General features: G+C 38.5%; 1 protein-coding gene across 1 annotated transcript in view; it reads left to right on the forward strand.

The window, feature by feature from the left end:
- LOC135219347 (uncharacterized) overlaps positions 1-23,141 on the forward strand; it is a 294,091-nt gene that overhangs the window by 109,404 nt on the left and 161,546 nt on the right. The window contains exon 19 of the mRNA XM_064256029.1: positions 7,930-7,983. Coding sequence (XP_064112099.1) covers positions 7,930-7,983 — 54 coding nt within the window. The remainder of the gene's footprint in view (positions 1-7,929; positions 7,984-23,141) is intronic.

The raw sequence follows: 23,141 nt of genomic DNA on the forward strand, positions 1-23,141 counted from the left end.
AAAAAAAAAAACAGGTTAAAAGAGACTGTTTAAACACCAACCGTTCATTGTGAGGAGAGAAGATGGAATGAACTAAGACAAGTTAAAAGTAACGACTTTAACTATGCCAGGTACAGAGTTGCTGAGGACGTTAATGTTAAGAGAGGGAACAAGCCTCTTGATATATAAAGACTCAAGGGTAGTTAAATGGTCAGGATGTTTGACATGGTCTATTATGGAAAACTGTTCTTTTTGTACTTCAATTTTGCAATTAAATGCATGATTTCTGATGTTGGAAAATTCAGGTTGTTTTATTCTCTGACCAGTGCGAAAGATGAAGCCCAAGTGAGAGTAATATCTGACCCTTAACAGCCTTCGAGTTGATCCAACGTAAGAGCCCGGACATCCAGGGCATGTAATTTTATATATAACGTTGGATCGCATAAAAGGCTGAAGGCGATCTTTATAGTTAAAAAAGGAACCAATTGTGAAGGGATTGCTTGATATGAGTTTAACTTTAAGGCATGGTATCTCATGTTCAGTGATTCGTTTAAGGCTGGATGTAAATTTCAAGTCAGATATATAGGGGATTGTGACATAAAATAGTCTTTTAGGAACATTAAAATTAGGTATTGGTGGCTGTAAAAAATTCGTAAGTATTTTGTTCATGGTTTTTTGAACAATTTCGAGTGGAAACGAATTAGATTTGAAGAAACCTAACAAAAACGTCATTTCCATGTGGAATAGTTGCCAAGACAAAGAGTATTTCAGTGCTCTATTAACCAAAGTGTGAATAGTATTAAGTTTAAAAGATTGTTGACACAAACTATAATAATTGTTAGTCAGTCCAGTAAAAGTATGTTTTCTATAGACCGACGTGGAGAAATCAGAGTTAGTTCTGGTAATTTTCAAATCTAAATAAGATTAACAATCATCGTTCTCTACTTCCATTGTAAAATTGATATTAGGATGAAAGTTGTTAATATACTCTAAAAAAGAAGCTGTATACAAAACATCTTTTCTAGAGATATTTCAACATCACCGATACCACAAACCTCTCCTCACCTTGCATGAATTCTGGAAGGAGCATTTCGATATTATGATATGCATCCGACTCATCGATCAAGCTTCTTTGTGGAGGAAACTCTGGCCTGATGGCGTATCCGCCTGAGACTTCTAGGGATTCAACTTGGGCAAAGCTGATGTAGATTCAGAAACAGTTGACGATTCTGAAACTTGTTTCGCAACCATATCTTTAAGAGATCGTTGCACTCGGCAAGTCCATGGGGCTGGTTGTCGATGAGGACGACATCAGTGACCTTCTTGAGGAGCATCAAGAGGAGCTTACGACAGATGACCTGAAGAGTTGAGTCCATGCAACATAACGTCGTTCAAGAAGAGTTCTCTAGCAGCAGCGAGGAGGAGGACGACGACCCTGGGACAATGGCAGAAATTAAGGATGCTCTAGCTGCTTTTCATAGTGTAATCATTTGTAGAAAAGACACCCTGAAAAGGCTTACACAGGTCGTATGCTTGTGCAATTCGATGACGTTTGCCTGAGTCGTTTCAGGAACATTGTGAAAAGCAGGCAGAAGCAATCTTCCTTGGACAGTTATTTTTTAAAGAGCCCTTTAGTAGTAGTAAGCAAACAGGAAGATCCAAGTGATACAAAAAACCAGAAAGTTGAATGTGGTGAAGAAATATAAATTTTATAAAAAAAACGTAAAGTATAAAAAAAGTAAACAAAAATGTTGGAATCAGAAAAAGGCAAAAAAAAAAAAAAAAATTTAATGTTAAGTTTTTTGTAAAGTTAAGTGTTAATGTTTTCTGCCATTTGTTAATGTGTTTCATAAAGTTTAGAGTTAATGTTTTCTGGCATTTTTTAATATGTTTCGTAAAGTTGAGTGTTCATGTTTTCTGTCATTTGCCCTCCTTCTCTGTCGCCACTTTCTGAGATCGCCTCACTCGAAAGATAAGGTTCCACATTTTACCACATGTACGTACAGTATTTCTTGTACCATGTACACTAATACACTTTATTTACATTTACGTACCACAATAAAGGTTATGTTATGTATTGAATGGTCCAAATTGTTGTATTTCATTGTTTATTGGTCAATTTAGCTTTATTATAAAATTTACTGTGGTGTATTTTGTAGGGCTTGGAACGAATTAGGTAATTTACATGTAAAACGTAATTTGAGATACGAAAAAATCAGGTTACGAAGGCCGCTTTGGAACGGATTAATTTTGTATCCTGAGGCACTACTGTATGTATGTTTATATATATATATATATATATATATATATATATATATATATATATATATATATATATATATATTATATATATATATATATATATATATATATACACACATATATATATATATACATTATATATATATATATATATATATATATATATATATATATATATATATATATATATATATATATATATATATATATATATATTATTATATATAAATGCACAGTAGTACCTCGAGATACGAAAGGCTCAACTTATGAAAAACTCGAGATATGAAAGCTAAAAAATGTAACGGCTTTACATACGAAAGGTTTCTGTAAAGTCCGAGATTCGCCCGAACCACCGATAACAATTTTGAAACTCGCACGCCGCCAACTGAATAGACTCGCCACCATCCTCCTCCTCTCCCATTGGTTCCTGATGCTAGTCACTGCCATGAGATCCTTCTCTCCTATTGGTCAGCATCCCTCCCATGATGCATCTACGTAGCGGCGTGCTTCTTCGGCCACTGCACGGCCTCATCTGTATCGTACGCACGCGGTATTCGTTCGGTCTAACAATTTCGTTTATTAACGTAAATTCGTTAGTGATTTCATTGTAGTATACGTAATTTTTCGTGTTGTGTGAAAACTTTACTCTACTTATATGTAAATTACGTACAGTATAACGTAGTCATGGGTCCCAAGAAAGTTGAAATTCATGGAAAGAAGCGAATGCTCTCTTTGGAGACTAAGATGGAGATTATCAAGAAGTATGAAGCTGGTATGCGATTGAGTGTGATCGCCAAGGAATACGGCTGAAATCCGTCGACTATAGGCACCATCCTTAAGCAGAAGGATGTCATCAAAGCAGCTACACCTTCCAAGGGCATCACTATTTTGTCCAGCAAGAGGACCCACGTGCACGACGAGATGGAACGGCTCCTTCTTGTCTGGATAAAAGACAAAGAAATCGCTGGCGATACGATAACGGAGACAGCAATCTCCCACAAGGCCAGCGCTATTTTCGGCGGAAGACGACAGAGGAGAAGGGACATCAGCGCCAACCCCAGAGTTCAAGGCTTCACATGGGTGGTTCGAGAAATTCCGTAAACGGACTGGTATCCATTCGGTGGTGCGGCATGGGGATGCTGCCAGCTCGGACACGAAAGCGGCCGAAGCCTTTAAAAAGACGTGCGACGAGATGATGACCAAGGAAGGCTACAGTTCTCAGCAAGTCTCCAACTGTGATGAGACTGGCCTTTTTTGGAAAAAAATGCCTCGTCGGAGGTACATCACGGAGGAAGAGAAGAAGCTACCTGGGCATAAGCCTATGAAAGACAGGCTTACACTCGCACTTTGTTCAAACGCCAGTGGGGATTGCAAGGTGAAGCCTATACTGGTGTATCATTCCGAGACTCCTCGAGCCTTCAAGGCCCACAACGTGCTGAGGGAGAAGCTTCCAGTGATGTGGAGGGCTAATGCAAAAGCCTGGGTAACGAGGCTTTTGTTCACGGAGTGGGTAAATCTGTGTTTCGGCCCGACAGTGAAGAAATTTTTGGAAGAGAAGCGCCTCCCTCTAAAATGCCTGCTGGTGTTGGACAATGCCCCTCCCCACCCTCCTGGCCTCGAGGAAGATATCCTAGCGGATTATTCCTTCATCAAGATTCTTTATCTTCCGCCTAACACCACCCCTCTCCTCCAGCCCATGGACCAGCAAGTGATATTGAACTTTAAGAAGCTGTATACGAAACATCTTTTCAAGAGATGTTTCGACATCACCGATACCACAAACCTCACCTTGCGTGAATTTTGGAAGGAGCATTTCGACATCGTCATATGCATTTGACTCATCGACCAAGCTTGGCAGGAGGTTTCGAGGCGACCTTGAATTCCTCATGGAGGAAACTCTGGCCCGATGCCGTATCCGCCCGAGACTTCAAGGGATTCGACGTGGGCGAAGCTGGTGCTGCAGATTCAGAAACAGTTGACGATCCTGAAACAGTTTTGCAACCAGATCTTGACGAGATCGTTGCACTCGGCAAGTCCGTGGGGCTGGTCGAGGACGAGGACGTCATCAACGACCGTCTCGAGGAGCACCAAGAGGAGCTTACGACGGATGACCTGAAGGAGTTGGAGGCCATGCAACATAACGTCGTTCAAGAGGAGTTCTCTAGCAGCAGCGAGGAAGAGGAGGAGGACCCTATGACAACGGCAGAAATTAAGGATGTTCTAGCCGCTTTTCATAAAGTGCAATCGTTTGTAGAAAAAAGACACCCCGAAAAGGCTCACACAGGTCGTATGCTTGTGCAGTTCGATGACGTTTGCCTGAGTCGTTTCAGGAACATTGTGAAAAGTAGGCAGAAGCAATCTTCCTTGGATAGTTATTTTTTTAAAGAGGCCTTTAGTATTAGCAGGAGTAAGTAAAAAGGAAGAACCAAGTGATACTAAAAAACAGAAAGTTGGAAGTGGTGATGAAGTTGAAATTTTGTAAAAAAAAAAAAAAAAAAAAAAAAAAAAAAAAAAAAAAAAAAAACCTACGTAAAGTAAAAAAAATAAAAAACAAAAAAAGAAAAAAATTTATGATCAAAAGATCATATGAAATAGAACATCTTTGAAATAAATATTCAAAATACAGACAAGCCACACTTTTGGCCAAATAATAAATATGCTTACCCTTCCAACAAAGTATGCACAAACACTTTACAAAAGTACTGTTTGAAGAAGCCATCTTGGCTTCTGCCGCCTCTGTAGAGATCTCCCCTCATAGTAATCTTACATTCTCATTTTGTACAGACGAAGCTCGCACACACGCACGAACTCACACACATTGTTCACGCCCAGGAAACTGCTTATAACCAGTTTCATAAGGCACCTCTGTATCAAGCGCCCATAGCGACAGGACATTGCACTGATCTGCTCAGGTAGCAACTTTGACATCACGCCACCCAAAAAGATACATCAGCATTTCCTAAGCTGAGATGTCTTGTCGCTTGGACCACTGTCTCCAAGGAGAAGCTAAACTGATGACCTCTACATTCTAAGAAATATCACAGCACATGACCTTGCAACATTGTTTTAAACATATTATTAATACATCCCTCTTTTCATATAACAGCTGCTCGACCACCCCAGAAGCTAGCACTTGCCTAGCCATAGCTCACATAAAACAGCTTATACATATAAAACACATTGGCCAGCTCATTAAACACCAAATATAAAAATAACTGAACGTCTCTGGCAGTACAATGTCTATCACATATTATCTTGAACAGCCTGTATCCGGGCTATAATAACAGTTAACTGTAGAGACATTTTTTCATCTTGAATTTCCGATTCTCCTGTGTGTCTGTGGTCTGCAGCTGCACAGACTCGTGAAACATGCTGTAGAAAGGCAAAACGTCACCAAGAGCGCCGTAAAACCCCGTAGACACGTAGAATCTCTCGCATGTCGGCAAACCTCTCTAGTAGTTGAAGGACGTCTTGCTGGGGTGGGGGAACGATGTTTGTGGTGTTTCAGTATGTCAGTCATGTCATCGGTCAATTAAAGAAGAATTAACCCCAGACATATACATCTGTCAAACAATATCCTAAAAAATTCTGAGAAATATTAACTGACCATCTTCCAACTAACCCCATTAATATAACCACTGAACTAATTCCTAACTAAAACTCGTGAAGGAACTTCAAAATTAGTGGGCTCTCTCTCTCTCTCTCTCTCTCTCTCTCTCTCTCTCTCTCTCTCTCTCTCTCTCTCTCTCTCTCTCTCCCATGTTTATCCCCCTCTTTTTTTCCATTCTAAAGAAAAAATCAAGAAAATACCACAAATTTCCTGCTTTTCTTGTAGATAGTCAACATTTCTGCTCAAGATTAGCTTTTTCTCATTTACCTAGGAGGCAGTGTACAAAAAGTCAGTGCCAAGTTACAGATTACAATACCAAAAGATAGAATATTCGTTGTTTCATCAACAGAATATATATATATATATATATATATATATATATATATATATATATATATATATATATATATATATATATATATACATAAATATATACACACACACTCACACATATATATACATATATATTTATACGTATATATATAATATATAGGGTGTTTTGAAATTAGAGCCCCACCTCTACAGCATAAATTAAAATTGATATGGACAAAAACGAAAGTAATTCAGAACAGGTATTTATTTAAGTTTCTCTGTGAGTATTTAATATTTTGTGTGGCCACCATCTCCATCTGCCTGTACCATAGCCTGCATTCTTGAGGGGTATGATGTCAGCAAATCGCAAAAAAGCCGAGACTCAAACTCCATTTCCCTGAGCACTTTGGTCACCTCTCTTCGCAGGTCGTTGAGGCTTGGTACACCATCATAGTTCACTGTGCATGCTTCACCATGATCCTTTAAGATACTACTAATGTTTTCACACACATTAAGGTCAGGGGAGCTACTTGGAAATTCACTTGACAAGAAGAAATTGATACCACTATTTCGAAGCATCTACTGTGTCTAGAGAGCCTTGAAGAAACATGGTGCCGCTTCATACAAAATTGTGACTTCTTCAACAGATAACGCATTTTCAGGATCTTTGAGGAAAGAAACTCCACCAGTAAGCACAGTTTCTCTGAAGTATTCGCCATTCCATGACTATCCTTTTTCTTTGATGGTCCTCATTAACAGTTTGGCTGTGAAACGGAGAAAAATGCCCAAACATTCAGGAAATTTCACAACTTGGCGATAGCGCATGTAATCGCTGATATCATCCAACTTTGCAACCCAAATGATGTCATTTTTATGATCTGGCTTCCTGACTGTGTAAATGAAGAATTCATCTGATGCGGCAACATGGAGAAAGTCAGCTTCATCCCAATCTTTAAGAAATGAACCACAAAACCATGCACGCTCTTCTCTCTGTTGCTGAGTGATATTGGGCTTGCTGATAACATGAAATGGGTTGATACCAGATTTTTTCAACTCACGGTATACAGCACTATAACTTCTCTTCTTTCCCCTTTTTGTTTCTAGTTCCAGCGCCAATTTATGTAAAGACTTTGTTGGTCTACCCACTGCCTCAGCTATGATGTCTTTTGACTCCTGAGAAAGGACTCCAGGCCTTCCGAGATTCTCACTCTTTTCACGATGACAGTCATATGGATTTTTGTCCCATTTTATTTTAACAAAGGATTCATCTCTTTTAATGTATCAAGCTATCCAGGAACATGAAATGAAGGATGCACCAGCATCCCTGGCCTCTCCGAAGGTTACAGCCCGGATTAGGTCAATCCATCTGATTTCTTCCGAGTCGTTAGCCATGGCTGTATCCAACTCTGTCACTCAGTCTGAAAATACAAGAAATGTAAAATAAAAAATAGCTTAATAGAGATTTAAGATAATGTACTTGGAGATAGGCTAAAGCAGAAAACTTCATAACTTTTCATTTATTCTGTGGAGGGGGTCTCTAATTTCGAAACACCCAGTATATATATATATATATATATATATATATATATATATATATATATATATATATATATATATATATATATATATATAAAGCATATATGCATATATGATATATATATATATATATATATATGTATATGTATATATATATATATATATATATATATATTATATATATATATATATATATATATATATATATAAGCTTAAATTGTTTGTTTCAGAGTTTTGGCGATATTTCTTATCTACGGATCCAAATTACTGGTCACCTTATTTTGGTAAGTAGCTTTTTTTTTTTTTTTTTTTTTTTTTTAAGCAATACATATTTACTTCTTTTAATCAATATTTACTCTCAGTCAATGGATTATACATTTGGGAACAGTCTGTAAAAAGGATAAGTCAGTTAGAAGGAAAATAAAAGTAAGAAAATAATCTTCAAATGAAAAACAACAAGCTCTTTGAAATTTCACTATATTCATTTATCTTGTACATGAAGCTATAACTTCATATAAAGTAGAAGTTATTTTCTCGGGACAATTTAACAGAAATGAGGATTTTATAAAGTTTATTCGAGTGTGCATCAGGTCGCTAAATCTGAGTATAGTTTGTTTTAAGTTCCATTAACAAAAACTAATGTCCATTTGCCCATACAAATATTGTAATCATCACAACTTTCTAGTTGAAATAGATCTAGACAGTGATTTTCTTCACTCTTGTTATAAAAATAGTGTAATACTGAATTGCAAAAATTGATTGTAGTGTAATATTGAATTGCAAAAATTGGCTGAATATGTTCCAATCCCAAATTGTGACATTTTCTTTATTTAGTGTAATTGAGAATTGGAATTTTTCAGCGTATAATAGCCGTAATATAGACAAGGTCACAGTTTTTGGAGACATTTTCTATATGTATAAGTGCATACTCAGTCCAAATATGAATTAAGATTTTTTGTCAAACTTTTGTCATGAAGATTACTATTATCAAGAATGGAGTGTTTCATCCAATGGAAAAAGTAATTTTATATGAATATGTTACTTACCAAGTAATTACATAGCTACAGTTTCAACACGCCTGGTAGCTAAAAATGTTAAAATTTATGGTAGGACTTCTTTTGTTTTGTGTAGCTGACTAGCCCCACCTACTTTTGGAGAAAGATGAACCATTCGGCAAAGAGTGTCAGAGTGTTTCTGCCGGCTTTTGACTGAGGTTCAGTTGTGATAAGTTGGCTTGTTTTGAAATTCTATTGCTTTCCTGGCTGATGGTTCTTTCAACTGGTGAAATATTTTGTATTTGGTAGCCTCCTGCACAATTAGCAAATGTTAGCTTTTCATTTTACGACTGATTTTCATGGATTTAAGACTTTTTTAAAGTTTGGAGACATTTTTTCCTTGATTGTAAATTTTTGGATAGTTGTCTTGTTGTTATTGCAGCAAAGGCTGCAGTATGAGATTAACTAAAGCTTCTTACAACTCGCATACACTTTGTACTGCCATAGGGGGCAAGTGTGAGATTTGACATGTAACGAGGATAGAGACTGGGACGACAGGAAGTGGAAGGTCTTGATGTCACATTTACTAAGGTGGAAAGAGACGGGAAGAGAAAGTCAGCTTCTAGGGCTGATAGCAAGACTTTAGCTAGTCAGGGCTCTGCTACAAAGTCTCCTAGTGATGTTGATGTTCCTGTTATTAGTACGTTTGTTCCTGTTGTTTCTCCCACTCCAAGTCTTCCAGCAATACTACCTACTCCTTTACCTGGCTCCCACTCTTCCGACCCTGCCCCATCACCAGTCTGAAATCAAAGTTTGACCAAAAGTTTGGTCTAATAGTGAGTACTCTGGGCTTGTTAGGGGCATCTACTAGAGTCCTAATGGACAAAGTGAATGATAGGAGTGCTAGTGTAGTGTTAGTGAAGGAGGTGGCTGCTTGTCCTGGTGATGCTCCTAGTTAAAGGTCACTGTCATACTTCCCTAAACCTGGTAGGAGTCATACTAGAAGCCCAAGGGAGGTCAGTGGGGTCTGCCCACGGGTAGTCGCCCCCCCAGTCGAGCCTGTTATGTCCCAGGTTGCGACAGACAGCCATTGGAAAGGCATCTGTACGGAAATGTGTTGTCTGTCCTCCAGTTTGGAGGTGTCAGGCCCTGAAAAGTGGTACCAGTGACATTTTGCCGATGGGTCTCAGCCGTTAAAAAAACATGCAGCAGATACAGTCCACTCCTCTCCAGTGCCATGCAAAAGGTTCAGAGAACCTTTTTGTAGCCTGCAAACTTCCTGCAGCTTCTGGGACAGCCCAGAATGTTTTTCTCTAGAGTGACCTTCGAGAGAACGATTGTACATGGCTCCCAAACACACTTCCTCTCATAAGTGCCCTTCATCGTCCAGTGTCAATTATCTTTTGAGAACCTGTCTGCTGCTCATGAGCACCCAGCAAGCACTTGAGCGCCCATCAGCTTCCAAGCGACCAATAGCACCCGAGCGCTCTATAGCTCCTGAACGCTTAGTCTTTTCTTTTGAGAGCCCGGTGCCAATTCCTGTCTGTGTTCCGCCAACTCTGGTCCGTGTGGCTCCAGCTGCTAAGCACCTGACACCCATCTCCTTCTCATCAGACTCCTGCTTCAGGTCCTTCTGCACCTCCAGCCTTTGATCCATTGTTGGCACTTGTCCAGCATCAACTTGATGTCATTTTGGGTCTTCTCAAGAAAGTGCCATCTTCAATTAAGGCCTCTTCTGACTTGTCCTTATCCATTATTACGTCGGAGGAAGATGTCAAGCAGGACACTAGTCCCTCAGCTTATGCAGCCTTGCTGAGGCATTTGCTGCAAAGCTTCCCAGGATTTTTCACTCCAGCAGCCCTGGATTCACCTGCTTCCACCTCCTTAGAGTAATAAGCCTGTTGACTTTTCTAGGCTCCCCAAGTTGGTACTTTCATCCTGTGCAAGGAAAGCATTGAACAAGATAGGGGGTTGGCTCTCAGAGACGAGAGAGTAAGGGAAGGCCTCTTTCAGTTTTCCTTCTTCTCGGCTGTCACACAATTATTTGTATTATGCCACAGGAGAAGCTCCCTCCTTGGGAGTCACTACCTCCTCCCAGGGTCCACTTCTCCGGGCTTATTGATGTCTTGGAGGTCAGCCATTTTGTTTGCGAAGGTGATGTTCTCTTTTAAGAACCTGGATCACCTTCTCAAGAACATTTTCAAGGTCTTTGAGGTCCTGAGCATCTTAGATTGGTCATTGGGGGTTCTAGCTTACAAGATTGAAGATAGCTTTTTATTACCAGAAGATTTTGGGGCCGCTGGCTTGGTGTCCTTTCATATACAGATAAGGACATCAGGGATGGCTCTCTCAAGAAGAGAAAGCTTTGGTATTCATATACCACCAAGGACGTTACCTCACAGAAGTCAGCTTTGCTCTTCTGTCCTCTAGACCACCATCATCTTTCCCAAAGTCCACCATCAATGAGATCGCATCTGACCTCCAAAAGAAGTCCACACAGGCTCTCTTGGCCCAGCCAAGTTGGTAGCGCTTCAGCCTCATCCCTTTCGCAGCAACAAGCAAAAGGCCCAGCCTAGACCTCAGACAAATGTCCAATTCTGGACATCCTGTTAAGAAGTCTTCCTCCATTTTTGGGAGAGATAGAGCACAAAAGGTCAGGAAGCAAAACAATGGATCATGAGTCCTGAGGGAGGGCTACTCCACCCCATTTAGGGAGAAGCTACCCTTAGTTAGTACTACTCCCATTGTATTGACTACATACTCAATAGGCTTGAAGAGGTATTTGGCCCTCTCGGAGGAAGTTTCATCCCTCTGAGCAGTAGAGGTGGTTTAAGACATCAGGTCAGAAGGATTTTACAATCATTGTTTTGAGTCCCCAAGTCATCGGGAGGTTGCAGACCTGTCCAATAGACGTCAGCATCCATAAATCCTTTGTCCAGAAGATGAAATTCAGGATAGAAATGAACCAGACTGCTGTCCTGTCACCCATTCACCAGTATGATTGGATGATGACCATCAACATGCTGGATGCATACTCCCATGTCCCCATCCATCTGGACTCCCATCTGGACTCTAGGAATTACCTCAGGTTCGTTTTCAGAGACAGAGTCTTATCAATTTCAAGTACTTTGGCCTCCCGACAGCTCAAGTCTTCACTTGGGTTCTTGCCCCCTCACAAAGTGGTTCCACCTCATGGGAATCAATATCTATTTGGATGATTGGTTCCTTTGATCCCTTTGAAGTAGAATCTTTAAACAAGTTTCATGTCCACCGAAATATGATGATGACATTAGTATCCCTATTTTGGTCGGAAGGAGTGGTTCCTGGATTTACTCCGACTTCTGGAAGAATTTCTGAGGTTGTTGCCATAAAAGCCAAGTCCTCTCAGGCAACCTCACTTCAGATGCTTCCATCGAGGATTGTCCACTCTGGCCTTTACAAGATACAGACTGTCAGGAAGCTCGTTAGAGTAAAAGGATTTTCAAGATCAGCTGCAGTGACTATTGCAAGCTGTAGACATCAATCCTCTAGCAAAGTCTACCAAGCCAAGTGGACAATCTTCTGCAACTGGTATAGGAGGCATAACATCTCCTCTTCTTAGACGTCTGTAACAGAGATAGCAGATTTTCTGCTTTATTTGAGGTCTTCTAGAGGTCTGCCCTCCTCTACCATTAGAGGTTACAGGGTCATACTGGGCTCTTATTTTTCACCATAAGGTGTTTGGATCTCTCATCAAACCAAGAGTTGTCCGATCTCATTGAACCTTTTGAGACATCCAAGCAAAAGAAGGTAGAGTCAGTCTCTTGGAACTTAAATGTAGTTCTACAATGGCTTTCTCTCCTCCGTTTTGAGCCTCTTCATTCAATGACGTTAAGAGACCTCACTAGAAAGACCCCTTATCTTGTGGCTTTATCAACTGCTTGGTAGGTCAGTGAGCTTCATGCAGTTGATAAAAAGATTGGTTTCTCTCATTTTGAAGAGAGCTCTTTGCCCTGTGAGGGGCATTAAGATATGATTTGCTTATGACTGAGAAAATTCTAGGACTTAGTAACCTATGGTGCTCAGTTAAAAATCCTTCTCGATTCCTTTCTAAGAATGCCATGTCATTCTTTCTAAGGGACCTTATTACTGAAGCACATTCCCAAATTGAAGATGTCTTACAGTGTTTTAAAGTTAAAGCTCATGAAATCAGAGCGGTTGCTATCTCGCTAGCTTTTAAGCATAGTTTGTCTTTCTTCCATCCTACAATTGAGGGCCTCAGAACCACAGAGTTGTAAACGCCACCCCCACCAATATTGAGTTAGGTGTACCAGTAGATTTGGCAACGTTTCCTCTGTCTATTTGTTGCATTTCTATGCTATTTAGGAGTTTCAAAAAGGTCAAAATCCCTACTTGAGCAGTAGGAATTATCGATTTTGTCTACATAAATGAACGTTGTGTCGTGCATTGATTACAGCCTCATAAGAGCTCAGTTAGAACCACAAGGAAGCACGTGTGCCAATGAGAGCGTGCGTCACTAAGCGGGTAGTCCGTTTTAAGCCAATCGCCATTTTTCCTTATAAGGTGCCCGTAAGTGTCAGCCAATCACCGCACAGTTTACAATCTCTGCTATTGTTTACATTCCCCACCTCCCCTTATTTTCAAGTTCTTTACGGATGTACAGTATTTTCATGGTGAGTACAGATTAAAATATTTGCTTTTCTTAGAGAAGTAGTAGTGAGTGTACTAGTATTATTTTTCTATAATTTTTTTGTGTTTGATTATTATTATGATATTGGTGATGATTATTCTAATGGCTAAACTTTATAATGATGGAATGTTATCATGGTCAACTTCATTATTACTGATATGAGCGTATTATCATTATTATTTGCTATTATCATTAATAATATTATCAATAGTCCTATTATTATTATTATTATTATTATTATTACATCCATGATTGTTATACTACGAAAGTATTTTCATGGTGAGTACACATTTTATTATCATTATTATTATTATCAATATTATTAACCAATATTACTGTATTACCATTATTATTGATATTATTTTTGTATTATATTTATTATTATTATTATTATTATTATTATTATTATTACTCTTATTATTATTATTATTATTATTATTATTATTATTATTATTATTATTATTATTATTATTATTATTATTATTACATCTATTGCTGTTATAACACGAATATAATAACACTTTATTATCCTTTTACACATTTAATTATGGTTTAAGTGCTGGTCATGAATAAAATATACACAAATGGGAGGGGTTAGGTGTACATTTTGAATGCTAGTGCACAAGCGCACCCCGCAATTTTTTTTAAATTTTCACCAAAAATTTATAAAGGGTTAGGCTTTCATATGAAACTTAGTTTAAATCAATATCTTTCTTAGAAGCAGAGTAATGAATGCTAGACTTTGAGGGCAATTTACTCATTTTTAAAAAAATGGCATTTACCACCTTGTGGTTCTGAGGCCCTCAATTGATGAATTAGAAGTGTAGGTCAATTTTTTTGACTCATTACCTGTGTAAAGTGGAGATGGTATTGGAGAATTGCAGTACCTAGGGTCCATTGTCAGTGGCTGGTATGGTGCTGAGGGACAAGGTGTAGGAGGTATCCTTTCTATTCTTGTTCTCTTTGCCTTGAACTAGAGTATTGAGTCTTAGGGGAAGCTGGAGGTACTGCGTACCTGGAGTATCCACCAATATTTTCGTGGATGGGTGGTGGTTTTTTATTTGTGGTGTAGGTGTTGTTTTTATTTTGGTACTGCACCCAGGCCAGGGGCAACTATTGATGCTTTGCTAGCCATTGAAAATGTCCTTTGCTGCAAAGCTCCCACTCACATAGGGGCGCTCGACGACTATACTGCCACGTCCTACAAGGTTAAGATAAGCAACCAACCAGAGGCATATCTACCTTCAGTAACTCTCCTACCAGGTAAGGAGACAATAAGCAACTTTTCTATTCTCAAATTCAGTACCATTATACTAATGTTTAAGGGTAGAATATGCCCATATATCCTACCTCCTGTCAATGTGGAATTCAATCGTGTAATTACTTGGTAAGTTACTTATATAAAAATGACATTTTCATAATAAAAAATTTTATACAGTGGGCCCCTTGCATTCGTGTTCTCCTGATTCGGGGACTCTCAGATATGCGGATTTCTCTCTGGACCATTATTTGCAGGAAATTCGCCTACTCGCGGGGTTTTCCGGCAAAAATAATCACAAACTAGTATATTTTAATGTTATTTTCGTGACAAAATACATTTTTATGGTACAAAAATGATTTACTAATTTTCAAATATTAATATTGATTAGTACTGTATTGATAAGTTTAATGAAATTAAATATCACATAATAAAAATAATAATTCTCTCTCTCTCTCTCTCTCTCACTTTCTCTCTTACAGAGATGTATGTCTTTTGAATGATGAATAAATGATTTACTATTTTCAAATATCAATATTAATGTAAACAGCAATAATATCAATTCATAAAAGAAAATACTATAGTGAATTAGTAAGGTTTTCGTTAATATATTTTAAAAATTATGTAAGAATGAAGGAAATCCCAGTCTTCTCCCTCTAACTCCAGGTACTAAAACTGTCAGATATATCAAGTAATATGACAGGAGGGGGAATAGCTGTTGTGTTGTTGCCACTAAGTGTTCATTAATTACGAGTCAAAATAACATTCGTTTAAATAATTAGAGAGAACTCCTAACTGGGAAATGTAACCTACCTTTCATAGTCCTTTTGCGTGTCATCTCTGAAGCTAGTTGAAAAATCAATTATAAAAAACTCAGGTGAATTCAAACTCCTGCAATTATTTCCCAAAATAGCTAACATGAAAATGGAATAAAATGAGTTAAAGAACACCTCAAAAATAGTTAAACTACCATTACGCTTCCCGAAATCATATTTAAGTAAGTAACCCCTCTTATATATTTCTGTCCGAGTATTCATAGTCTTTATCAGTAAAAGTCAACGTAAGCCTGTCCATTTTTCTAAATGGTGACTTCAAATCCATCTGAAAATGAGAAGATACGTAATTATCAAACAATGAAATGTTAAAGTTTGTCAATAAATGAGTGTCGCATTACACTTCCTTTTCTCAAGAAACTGAACTCAGTGTCACTACATAAAAGGGTATAACTTTTCAAAGTCTTTCACTTTAAATTTTCCGACGGATCTTAGTGCCTTCCCCTACAGCATGTTTCCACACACAATCAATATCAGGTAATGCCCCTTAATCACCTTACTAGGGTTTTTTTATTCCATCTATTTCATCTTCCGTATCATAAAAACTTCTACTAAGGGCATCTGCGACTACATTTAACTTGCCTTCTATATATTGAGTTTTGCATCAAAGTCCCTGATAGTTACGAACCATTGAGCTCTTTTGGGTGACAAATCGGGTTTATTAAAAAGCTCCAATAATGGCTTGTTGTCTGCAAGAAGTTTTACTTTATTCCCCATTAGTAACATTTTAAAATGAACTAAACTTGATATTATTGCAAAGGTTCCTTTATCTATGGTAGCCATTAGTCTTTCATTGCTGCCCTTTGTCCTAAATTTCCTACTATAAAAGGCTATGGGATGGAGCTTCCCATCAAATTTTTGCATAAGGCAAGCACCTATACCCTCCTGACTGGCATCGGTCATTAACGTGAAAGGTTCGCTGAAATCTGGAAATTTCAGAACTGGGGGATTCATTGATGCGTCCTTAACTTTCTGAAAAGCTACGTGTTGCTGTTCTCCCCAATGAAATTGAATGTCTTCCTGCAACACATCTGTTAAAGGAGCTGCTATGTTAGAAACCCCTTTCAGGAAACGACGAAAATATCCCGCCATTCCCAGGAATGATCTAATTTGTTTCTTTGACTTCGGGATGGGAAAATCTGCAATTGCTTTGACTTTATCGGCATTTACTCTAACTCTCTCTTTAAATATGACATGACCTAAATAGTATGTAATTTGCTTCTTCTAGAAGGAACACTTACCTAGCTTAATTTTCAATCCTGCTAACCTAAGTCTCCTAAGTACTTCCTTAAGCACTTTTAAGTATTGCCCGATCGAGTCTGTTGCAACCAATATATCATCCATGTACACAAAAACATTTACCCAATAGCCCGTGCAAAACTGTATTTACTAACCTCATAAGTCATAGGACTACCTGACAAACCAAAAGGCATCTGCATAAATTCAAAGTGTCCCTTGGGCACTCAAAAAACAGTACATTCCTTGCTATTTTCGCTAAGAGGGACCTGCAAAAAACCCTGTGTTAAATCAGTTGAACTATAAATATTATGTCCCCAATTTCTACAAAAAGACCTGGTATGCATGTGACTAGATAACGGTCAGGAATTGTTTTCTCGGTCAAAAGTCTAAAATCGATGCATACTCGTACAGAACCGTCCTTCTTAGGCACCGCTAACAGAGGAAAGTTGTATGGAGACACACTAGGTCTAATAATTTCTTCCTCTTCCTATTTACTGACCTCTTTCTCTACCTGTTCTCTGATTTTGAAAGGTATGCAGTATGCAGGAATAAAAATAGGTTTCATACCTTCCTCTAGGTTCACCTTATGTTCCAACACATTAGTCAGTCCCAATTTATCCCATTGTAATCCTACTGTGTCCCCAAATTCCGCCAAAAGTTCACTTACTGCTTCTATATGCTCTTTATAGTCTGCATCAGCTAAATGTTCTCTAAATATTTTATTCCTTGATAGCATTTCTGCCTCTGAAAACTCAGTTTTTCCCTCTACAATAGCCACTGAACCACTATCACTACTCCAGTCTTGGAGGTCTACCACACATGTATTCTGATATTTCCTAACTGTATCAATACAGTTCAATAATTCGACCCATGTAACACCAGTATTTGATACTCTGTTCACTGATCCGGCGCTAATAACCCCTCTTAGTTTCTTGCTACCCTCAAGTACGCATACCTCCCTGGGCTTTTTCACTTCCCTCAGTCTGACTTTTACCATAGTCTTTGTACCTGGATTTAAAATAACATCCTCTGATACAACACCTTTATATTTGTAGTTGGTACTTCCCTGTTCCACATCCCCATAAATATCACCACCTGTGGTTTTCATTGCATCCACTAGGACCCCATTGAAAATATCAGTATCAGCATTACCTTCTCTGGTGGATCTTAGCGGCTTCCCCTACGGCATGTTTCCAAACACAATCAGTATCAGGTAATGCCCTTAATCACCTCACTAGGGGTTTTTTATTCCATCTATTTCATCTTATAAACGTACATATGTACGCTGACCAACAGACACACGGATACATGCGTGCTACTGAACACACGAACATGTACACGCTAGTCTATTCTGTGCGTTTCCATTTTCCCATGTACACGATCATTTATCGAACGCACTCGGTGACCTAAAGTAACCTGAGGTAACCTTTCCTTGTGGTTTACCTCATATCTCTGGAATTTGCTTGCATCTCGTCATCCCACGACCACATGTTTTCAATTTGTATTTCATATCAGCATGTTGAGGGATCCACTGTTTTGCACCTTTCTCTAACCAGCAAGTGCTAAGGTTATCATCCCCATTTATTTTAATATAGTATATCTATTAATTCCTCTGACCAGTGCCTAAGACATGTAATTTCTCTCTCTCTCTTACTGAGATGAGAGAATTTTTATAGTTTATGTACTATATGTTTATTAATACTTTCAAATATAATAATAATAATAATAATAATAATAATAATAATAATAATAATAATAATAATAATAATAATTATTATTATTATTATTATTATTATTATTATTAATGGACAACATCAAGCTGTATGGTAAGAGCATCAAGGAAATAAATACCCTAATCCAGACTATAAGGATTGTATCTGGGGACATCAGGATGGAGTTTGGAATAGAAAAATGTGCCTTAGTCAACATACAAAAGGGCAAAGTAACAAGGACTGAAGGGATAAAGCTACCAGATGGGAGCAACATCAAACACATAGATGAGACGGGATACAAATACCTGGGAATAATGGAGGGAGGGGATATAAAACACCAAGAGAATAAGCACACGATCAGGAAAGAATATATGCAGACTCAAGGTGATACTTAAGTCAAAACTCAATGCCGGAAATATAATAAAAGCCATAAACACATGGGCAGTGCCAGTAATCAGATACAGTACAGGAATAGTGGAATGGACGAAGGCAGAACTCCGCAACATAGACCAGAAAACTAGGAAACATATGACAATACACAAAGCACTACACCCAAGAGCAAATACGGAGACTATACATAACATGAAAGGAAGGAGGGGGAGGACTACTAAGCATAGAGGACTGCGTCAACATCGAGAACAGAGCACTGGGGCAATATCTGAAAACCAGTGAAGACAAGTGGCTCAAGAGTGCATGGGAAGAAGGACTGATAAAAGTAGACAAAGACCCAGAAATATACAGAGACAGGAGAATGACTAACAAAACAGAGGAATGACATAACAAACCAATGCACGGACAATACATGAGACAGACTAAAGAACTAGCCAGTGATGACACATGGCAATGGTTACAGAGGGGAGAGCTAAAGAAGGAAACTGAAGGAATGATAACAGCGGCACAAGATCAGGCCCTAAGAACCAGATATATCCAAAGAACGATAGATGGAAATAACATCTCTCCCATATGTAGGAAGTGCAATATGAAAAATGAGACCATAAACCACATAGCAGGCGAATGTCCGGCACTTGCACAGAACCAGTACAAAAAGAGGCATGATTCAGTGGCAAAAGCTCTCCACTGGAGCCTGTGCAAGAAACACCAGCTACCTTGCAGTATTAAGTGGTACGAGCACCAACCTGAAGGAGTGATAGAAAACGATCAGGCAAAGAGCCTCTGGGACAATGGTATCAGAACAGATAGGGTGATACGTGCAAGTAGACCAGACGTGACGTTGATTGACAAAATCAAGAAGAAAGTATCACTCATTGATGACGCATTACCATGGGACACCAGAGTTGAAGAGAAAGAATGGGAAAAAATGGATAAGTATTAAGATCTGAAAATAGAAATAAGAAGAATATGGGATATGCCAGTGGAAATTGTACCCATAATCATAGGAACACTAGGCACGATCCCAAGATCCCTGAGAAGGAATCTGGGAAAACTAGAGGCTGAAGTAGCTCCAGGAATCATGCAGAAGAGTGTGATCCTAGAAACAGCGTGCATAGTAGAAAGAGTGATGGATTCCTAAGAAGGCAGGATGCAACCCAGAACCCCACACTATAAATACCACCCAGTCGAACTGGAGGACTGTGATAAGGCAAAAAAAAAAAAAAAAAAAAAAAAAAAAAAAAAAAAATAATAATAATAATGATAATAATAATAATAATATAACTGTAATTACAAAATTCATTTTGTGTGATAGTATTTTAAAGAAATACAAGATTCTATTCATTTCACTCTTTTAGATAAGGATAACTCTCTCTCTCTCTCTCTCTCTCTCTCTCTCTCTCTCTCTCTCTCTCCTCTCCTTCTCTCTCTCTCTCTCTCTCTCTCTCTCTCTCTCTCTCTGTTATTGGCTGTTTATATATTTTCAATGGTAAAATGTTTCAAATGACTTTGAAATTATATTAATAACACCAATTCATTGGTATATTTTAAGCGACTCAGTGGCATGGTTGGTATGGTGTTGGCGTCCTACCTCGGTGGTCATGGGTTCGATTCTCGGCCATTCCATTGAGGAGCGAGAGATGTGTATTTCCGGTGACAGAAGTTCACTCTTGACGTGTTTGGAAGTCACATAAGGCCGTTGGGCCCGTTGCTGAATAACCATGCAACGTGAAAGCACCATACAAACAAATCAATGGTAAATTTGATGTAGGATGATACTTTAAGTATACATTTGGTATTTGAACTTTCAAGATAGGCAGATATAAGCATTTTTAGAAAGGAGTCCTAACTATTCACAGTTTCGAGCTATTCACGGGGGCGTCTGGTACCCCACGAATACAGGGAACACTGTACTATATCCTTACCAGTTAATTGCTAATTTGGAGCCCTCCCTCTTCCCTTTGCATGGATATAAGGGCACAAACAAATTGAAGCCCTTTGTTAAGTTGTTCTTTCCCCAAAGGTGAGTGGGGTTAGTCACCTACGCAAAACAAAAGAAGCACTACCGTGAATTTCAAAGTTTTAGCTGCCGTGCAAGTCAAAACTTTATCTATTTTATTACTTGGTAAGTATATAAAACTTTATTTTATCATAAAAATGTCATATTATAAGACAAGAATAACTTTAAGTCATTTTTAAAGTCAGAAAATGAGATCCTATTCAATGTTTTGCATATATATATAGTATATACAGAGCCGTATTCGTGGGGGATGTGTACCAGACCCCATGTGAAAAGCTAGAATCCGGATTACTTATACCCCTCGACCTCGAAAAAACTTATTTTTGGTAGTCGTTTTGAGTCCTCAAAGTGTTCCCCTCCATGTAGCATGGTCTTGTAGCAGGGTATATTTTGCCATAATAATAAACAGTATGACACATGATAGAGTTTAAAGGACTCAAAGACAAGGAGGCATTTGGTTTTGTCTTCAGCGAAGCTGTACCCAGTTGGGCTGGTTAAAAGACCAAAAATCATTAATCTGTTAACAGGTCAACGTAGGATAAACCTGTACCCAAATCCTATGCCTTATTGTCAGGGAAGTGGGATGGTTTTGAAGACTTAGACAGCAACTACCAAAAATAGGTTTTTCCTACGTAAAAACCTTTCTTTTTGATAGCGTAGTCATTGTTTTGTCCTCAAAGGAGCATTAAAAAAAACTGACAGGTAACAAAAAGCTTAAGCTCCCAGAATTTCCATCCCAACAATCTCGAAATTAAAACTCAATAATTTCTTTTCCAAGGTCAAGCCAACAGTTTTGGTAACAAAGAACAAAAAACTAAGCAAGGAGTTGTAATTTTAGTGTAAATTTCTGTAGTGATTTACCTAAGCATGCTGGTATGGTTGCGGGTTGCGGTCTTGACGCACCTTCCCCAGCGATAGTCAACCAACCCACTTCTTAGGAAGACCCCTGGTTTTCTGCTGTAGCGCCTATGGGGTTAGGACTGACCATACCACCTACTGATACACAGTGCAGTCGAATTTGTCCCAACCCATGGCAATAGTGTTTTAAGAATACTGAGTCTGATGACCTCCCAGTACATTTGGAGACCTCTTCGAAAGATACATTTTTGAAGAAGGCCAACAATGTATTTACTTTCCTAATATCATGCGACCTAGGAAAGGAGTGTGGGTTAGCCTTTTTAATGAGAGTCACTAAAATTATTCTTAGGCCTCGTAGAGAGAGTGGTTTATTCATGCTAGGATGTAGGAAAATCAGACCTTCTGGAATGTTTGCCATGACCTCTAGGTAAACCTTAAGTGCTTGAACGAGGCATAATGTTCTGTCTGCTAAGTTGAGTTTTCGTATAAGAATAGGAAATTTCCTTCTTAAAGGACTCATTCTTGGCCAGGAATGATGGACCAGGGGACCTATAGTAATTGATTCCAACAGTTTGTGTGATATCGTCCCCATCTGAGAGAGCCCAGTTCACTAATACGGTCTCCTGATGTTAATGCCACCATGAAGATCGCTTTTTGAAGCATGTGAGTTATGGTTGTATTAGGTCTGCTGAATTGAGGTGCACATAAAAGTCTAAGTACCTCATTCAGGGACCAAGTAATTGGAAGTCTTTCGGGAGCGGGTCTGTAGAGCAAAAGACCGCAGAAGGGACGTGACAACTTCTATGCTGGAATCAATCCTGAATCCGTAAAGTAAGGGTTTTGTTAACGCTGCCTTGTGTGCCATAATTGTTGTAACAACAAGATGAATGTCTTCAAAGAGTTAAATAAGTGCAAAAACTAGACATAATCTATCTGGCAATACCAGTCTGTATGGAAGATATGGTTAGATTATATCCATACTGAGAGCCCATACTGGGCTCTCAGTATGGATATAATCTAACCATATCTTCCATACAGACTGGTATTGCCAGATAGATTATGTCTAGTTTTTCCACTAGGTACCTAGCAATATTGGGTGAGTAGTTTTCACGGTAGATTATATTAAAAAATGTACACATGAAGGTCTCAGCTTAGAAAGAATGATGCGTAAACGACTTTCCCACATACTTTCGGGGATAGTACTGTTGACAGCATTGTAATGGATCTCTTAGCCTGTTGTTGAAGTAATAGGAACCAATACCTGTTTGGCCAATTTGGGGCTATTAAGTTTAAGAGTTTGTTCAAAGCTTTTGAAATCTTGGACAATGGAGGAAAAAGATATATCATCTTCCACTTGTTCCAGTCTTGTAAGAAGGCATCTCTTGCTGTTGCATGACTGTGATTTTCATATGTGGCAAACAGGTCCATTTCCAGTTGTGGAAGTAGG

This window comes from Macrobrachium nipponense, chromosome 1, assembly GCF_015104395.2.
Source record: "Macrobrachium nipponense isolate FS-2020 chromosome 1, ASM1510439v2, whole genome shotgun sequence".
In the NCBI taxonomy this organism is placed as follows: Eukaryota; Metazoa; Arthropoda; class Malacostraca; order Decapoda; family Palaemonidae; genus Macrobrachium; species Macrobrachium nipponense.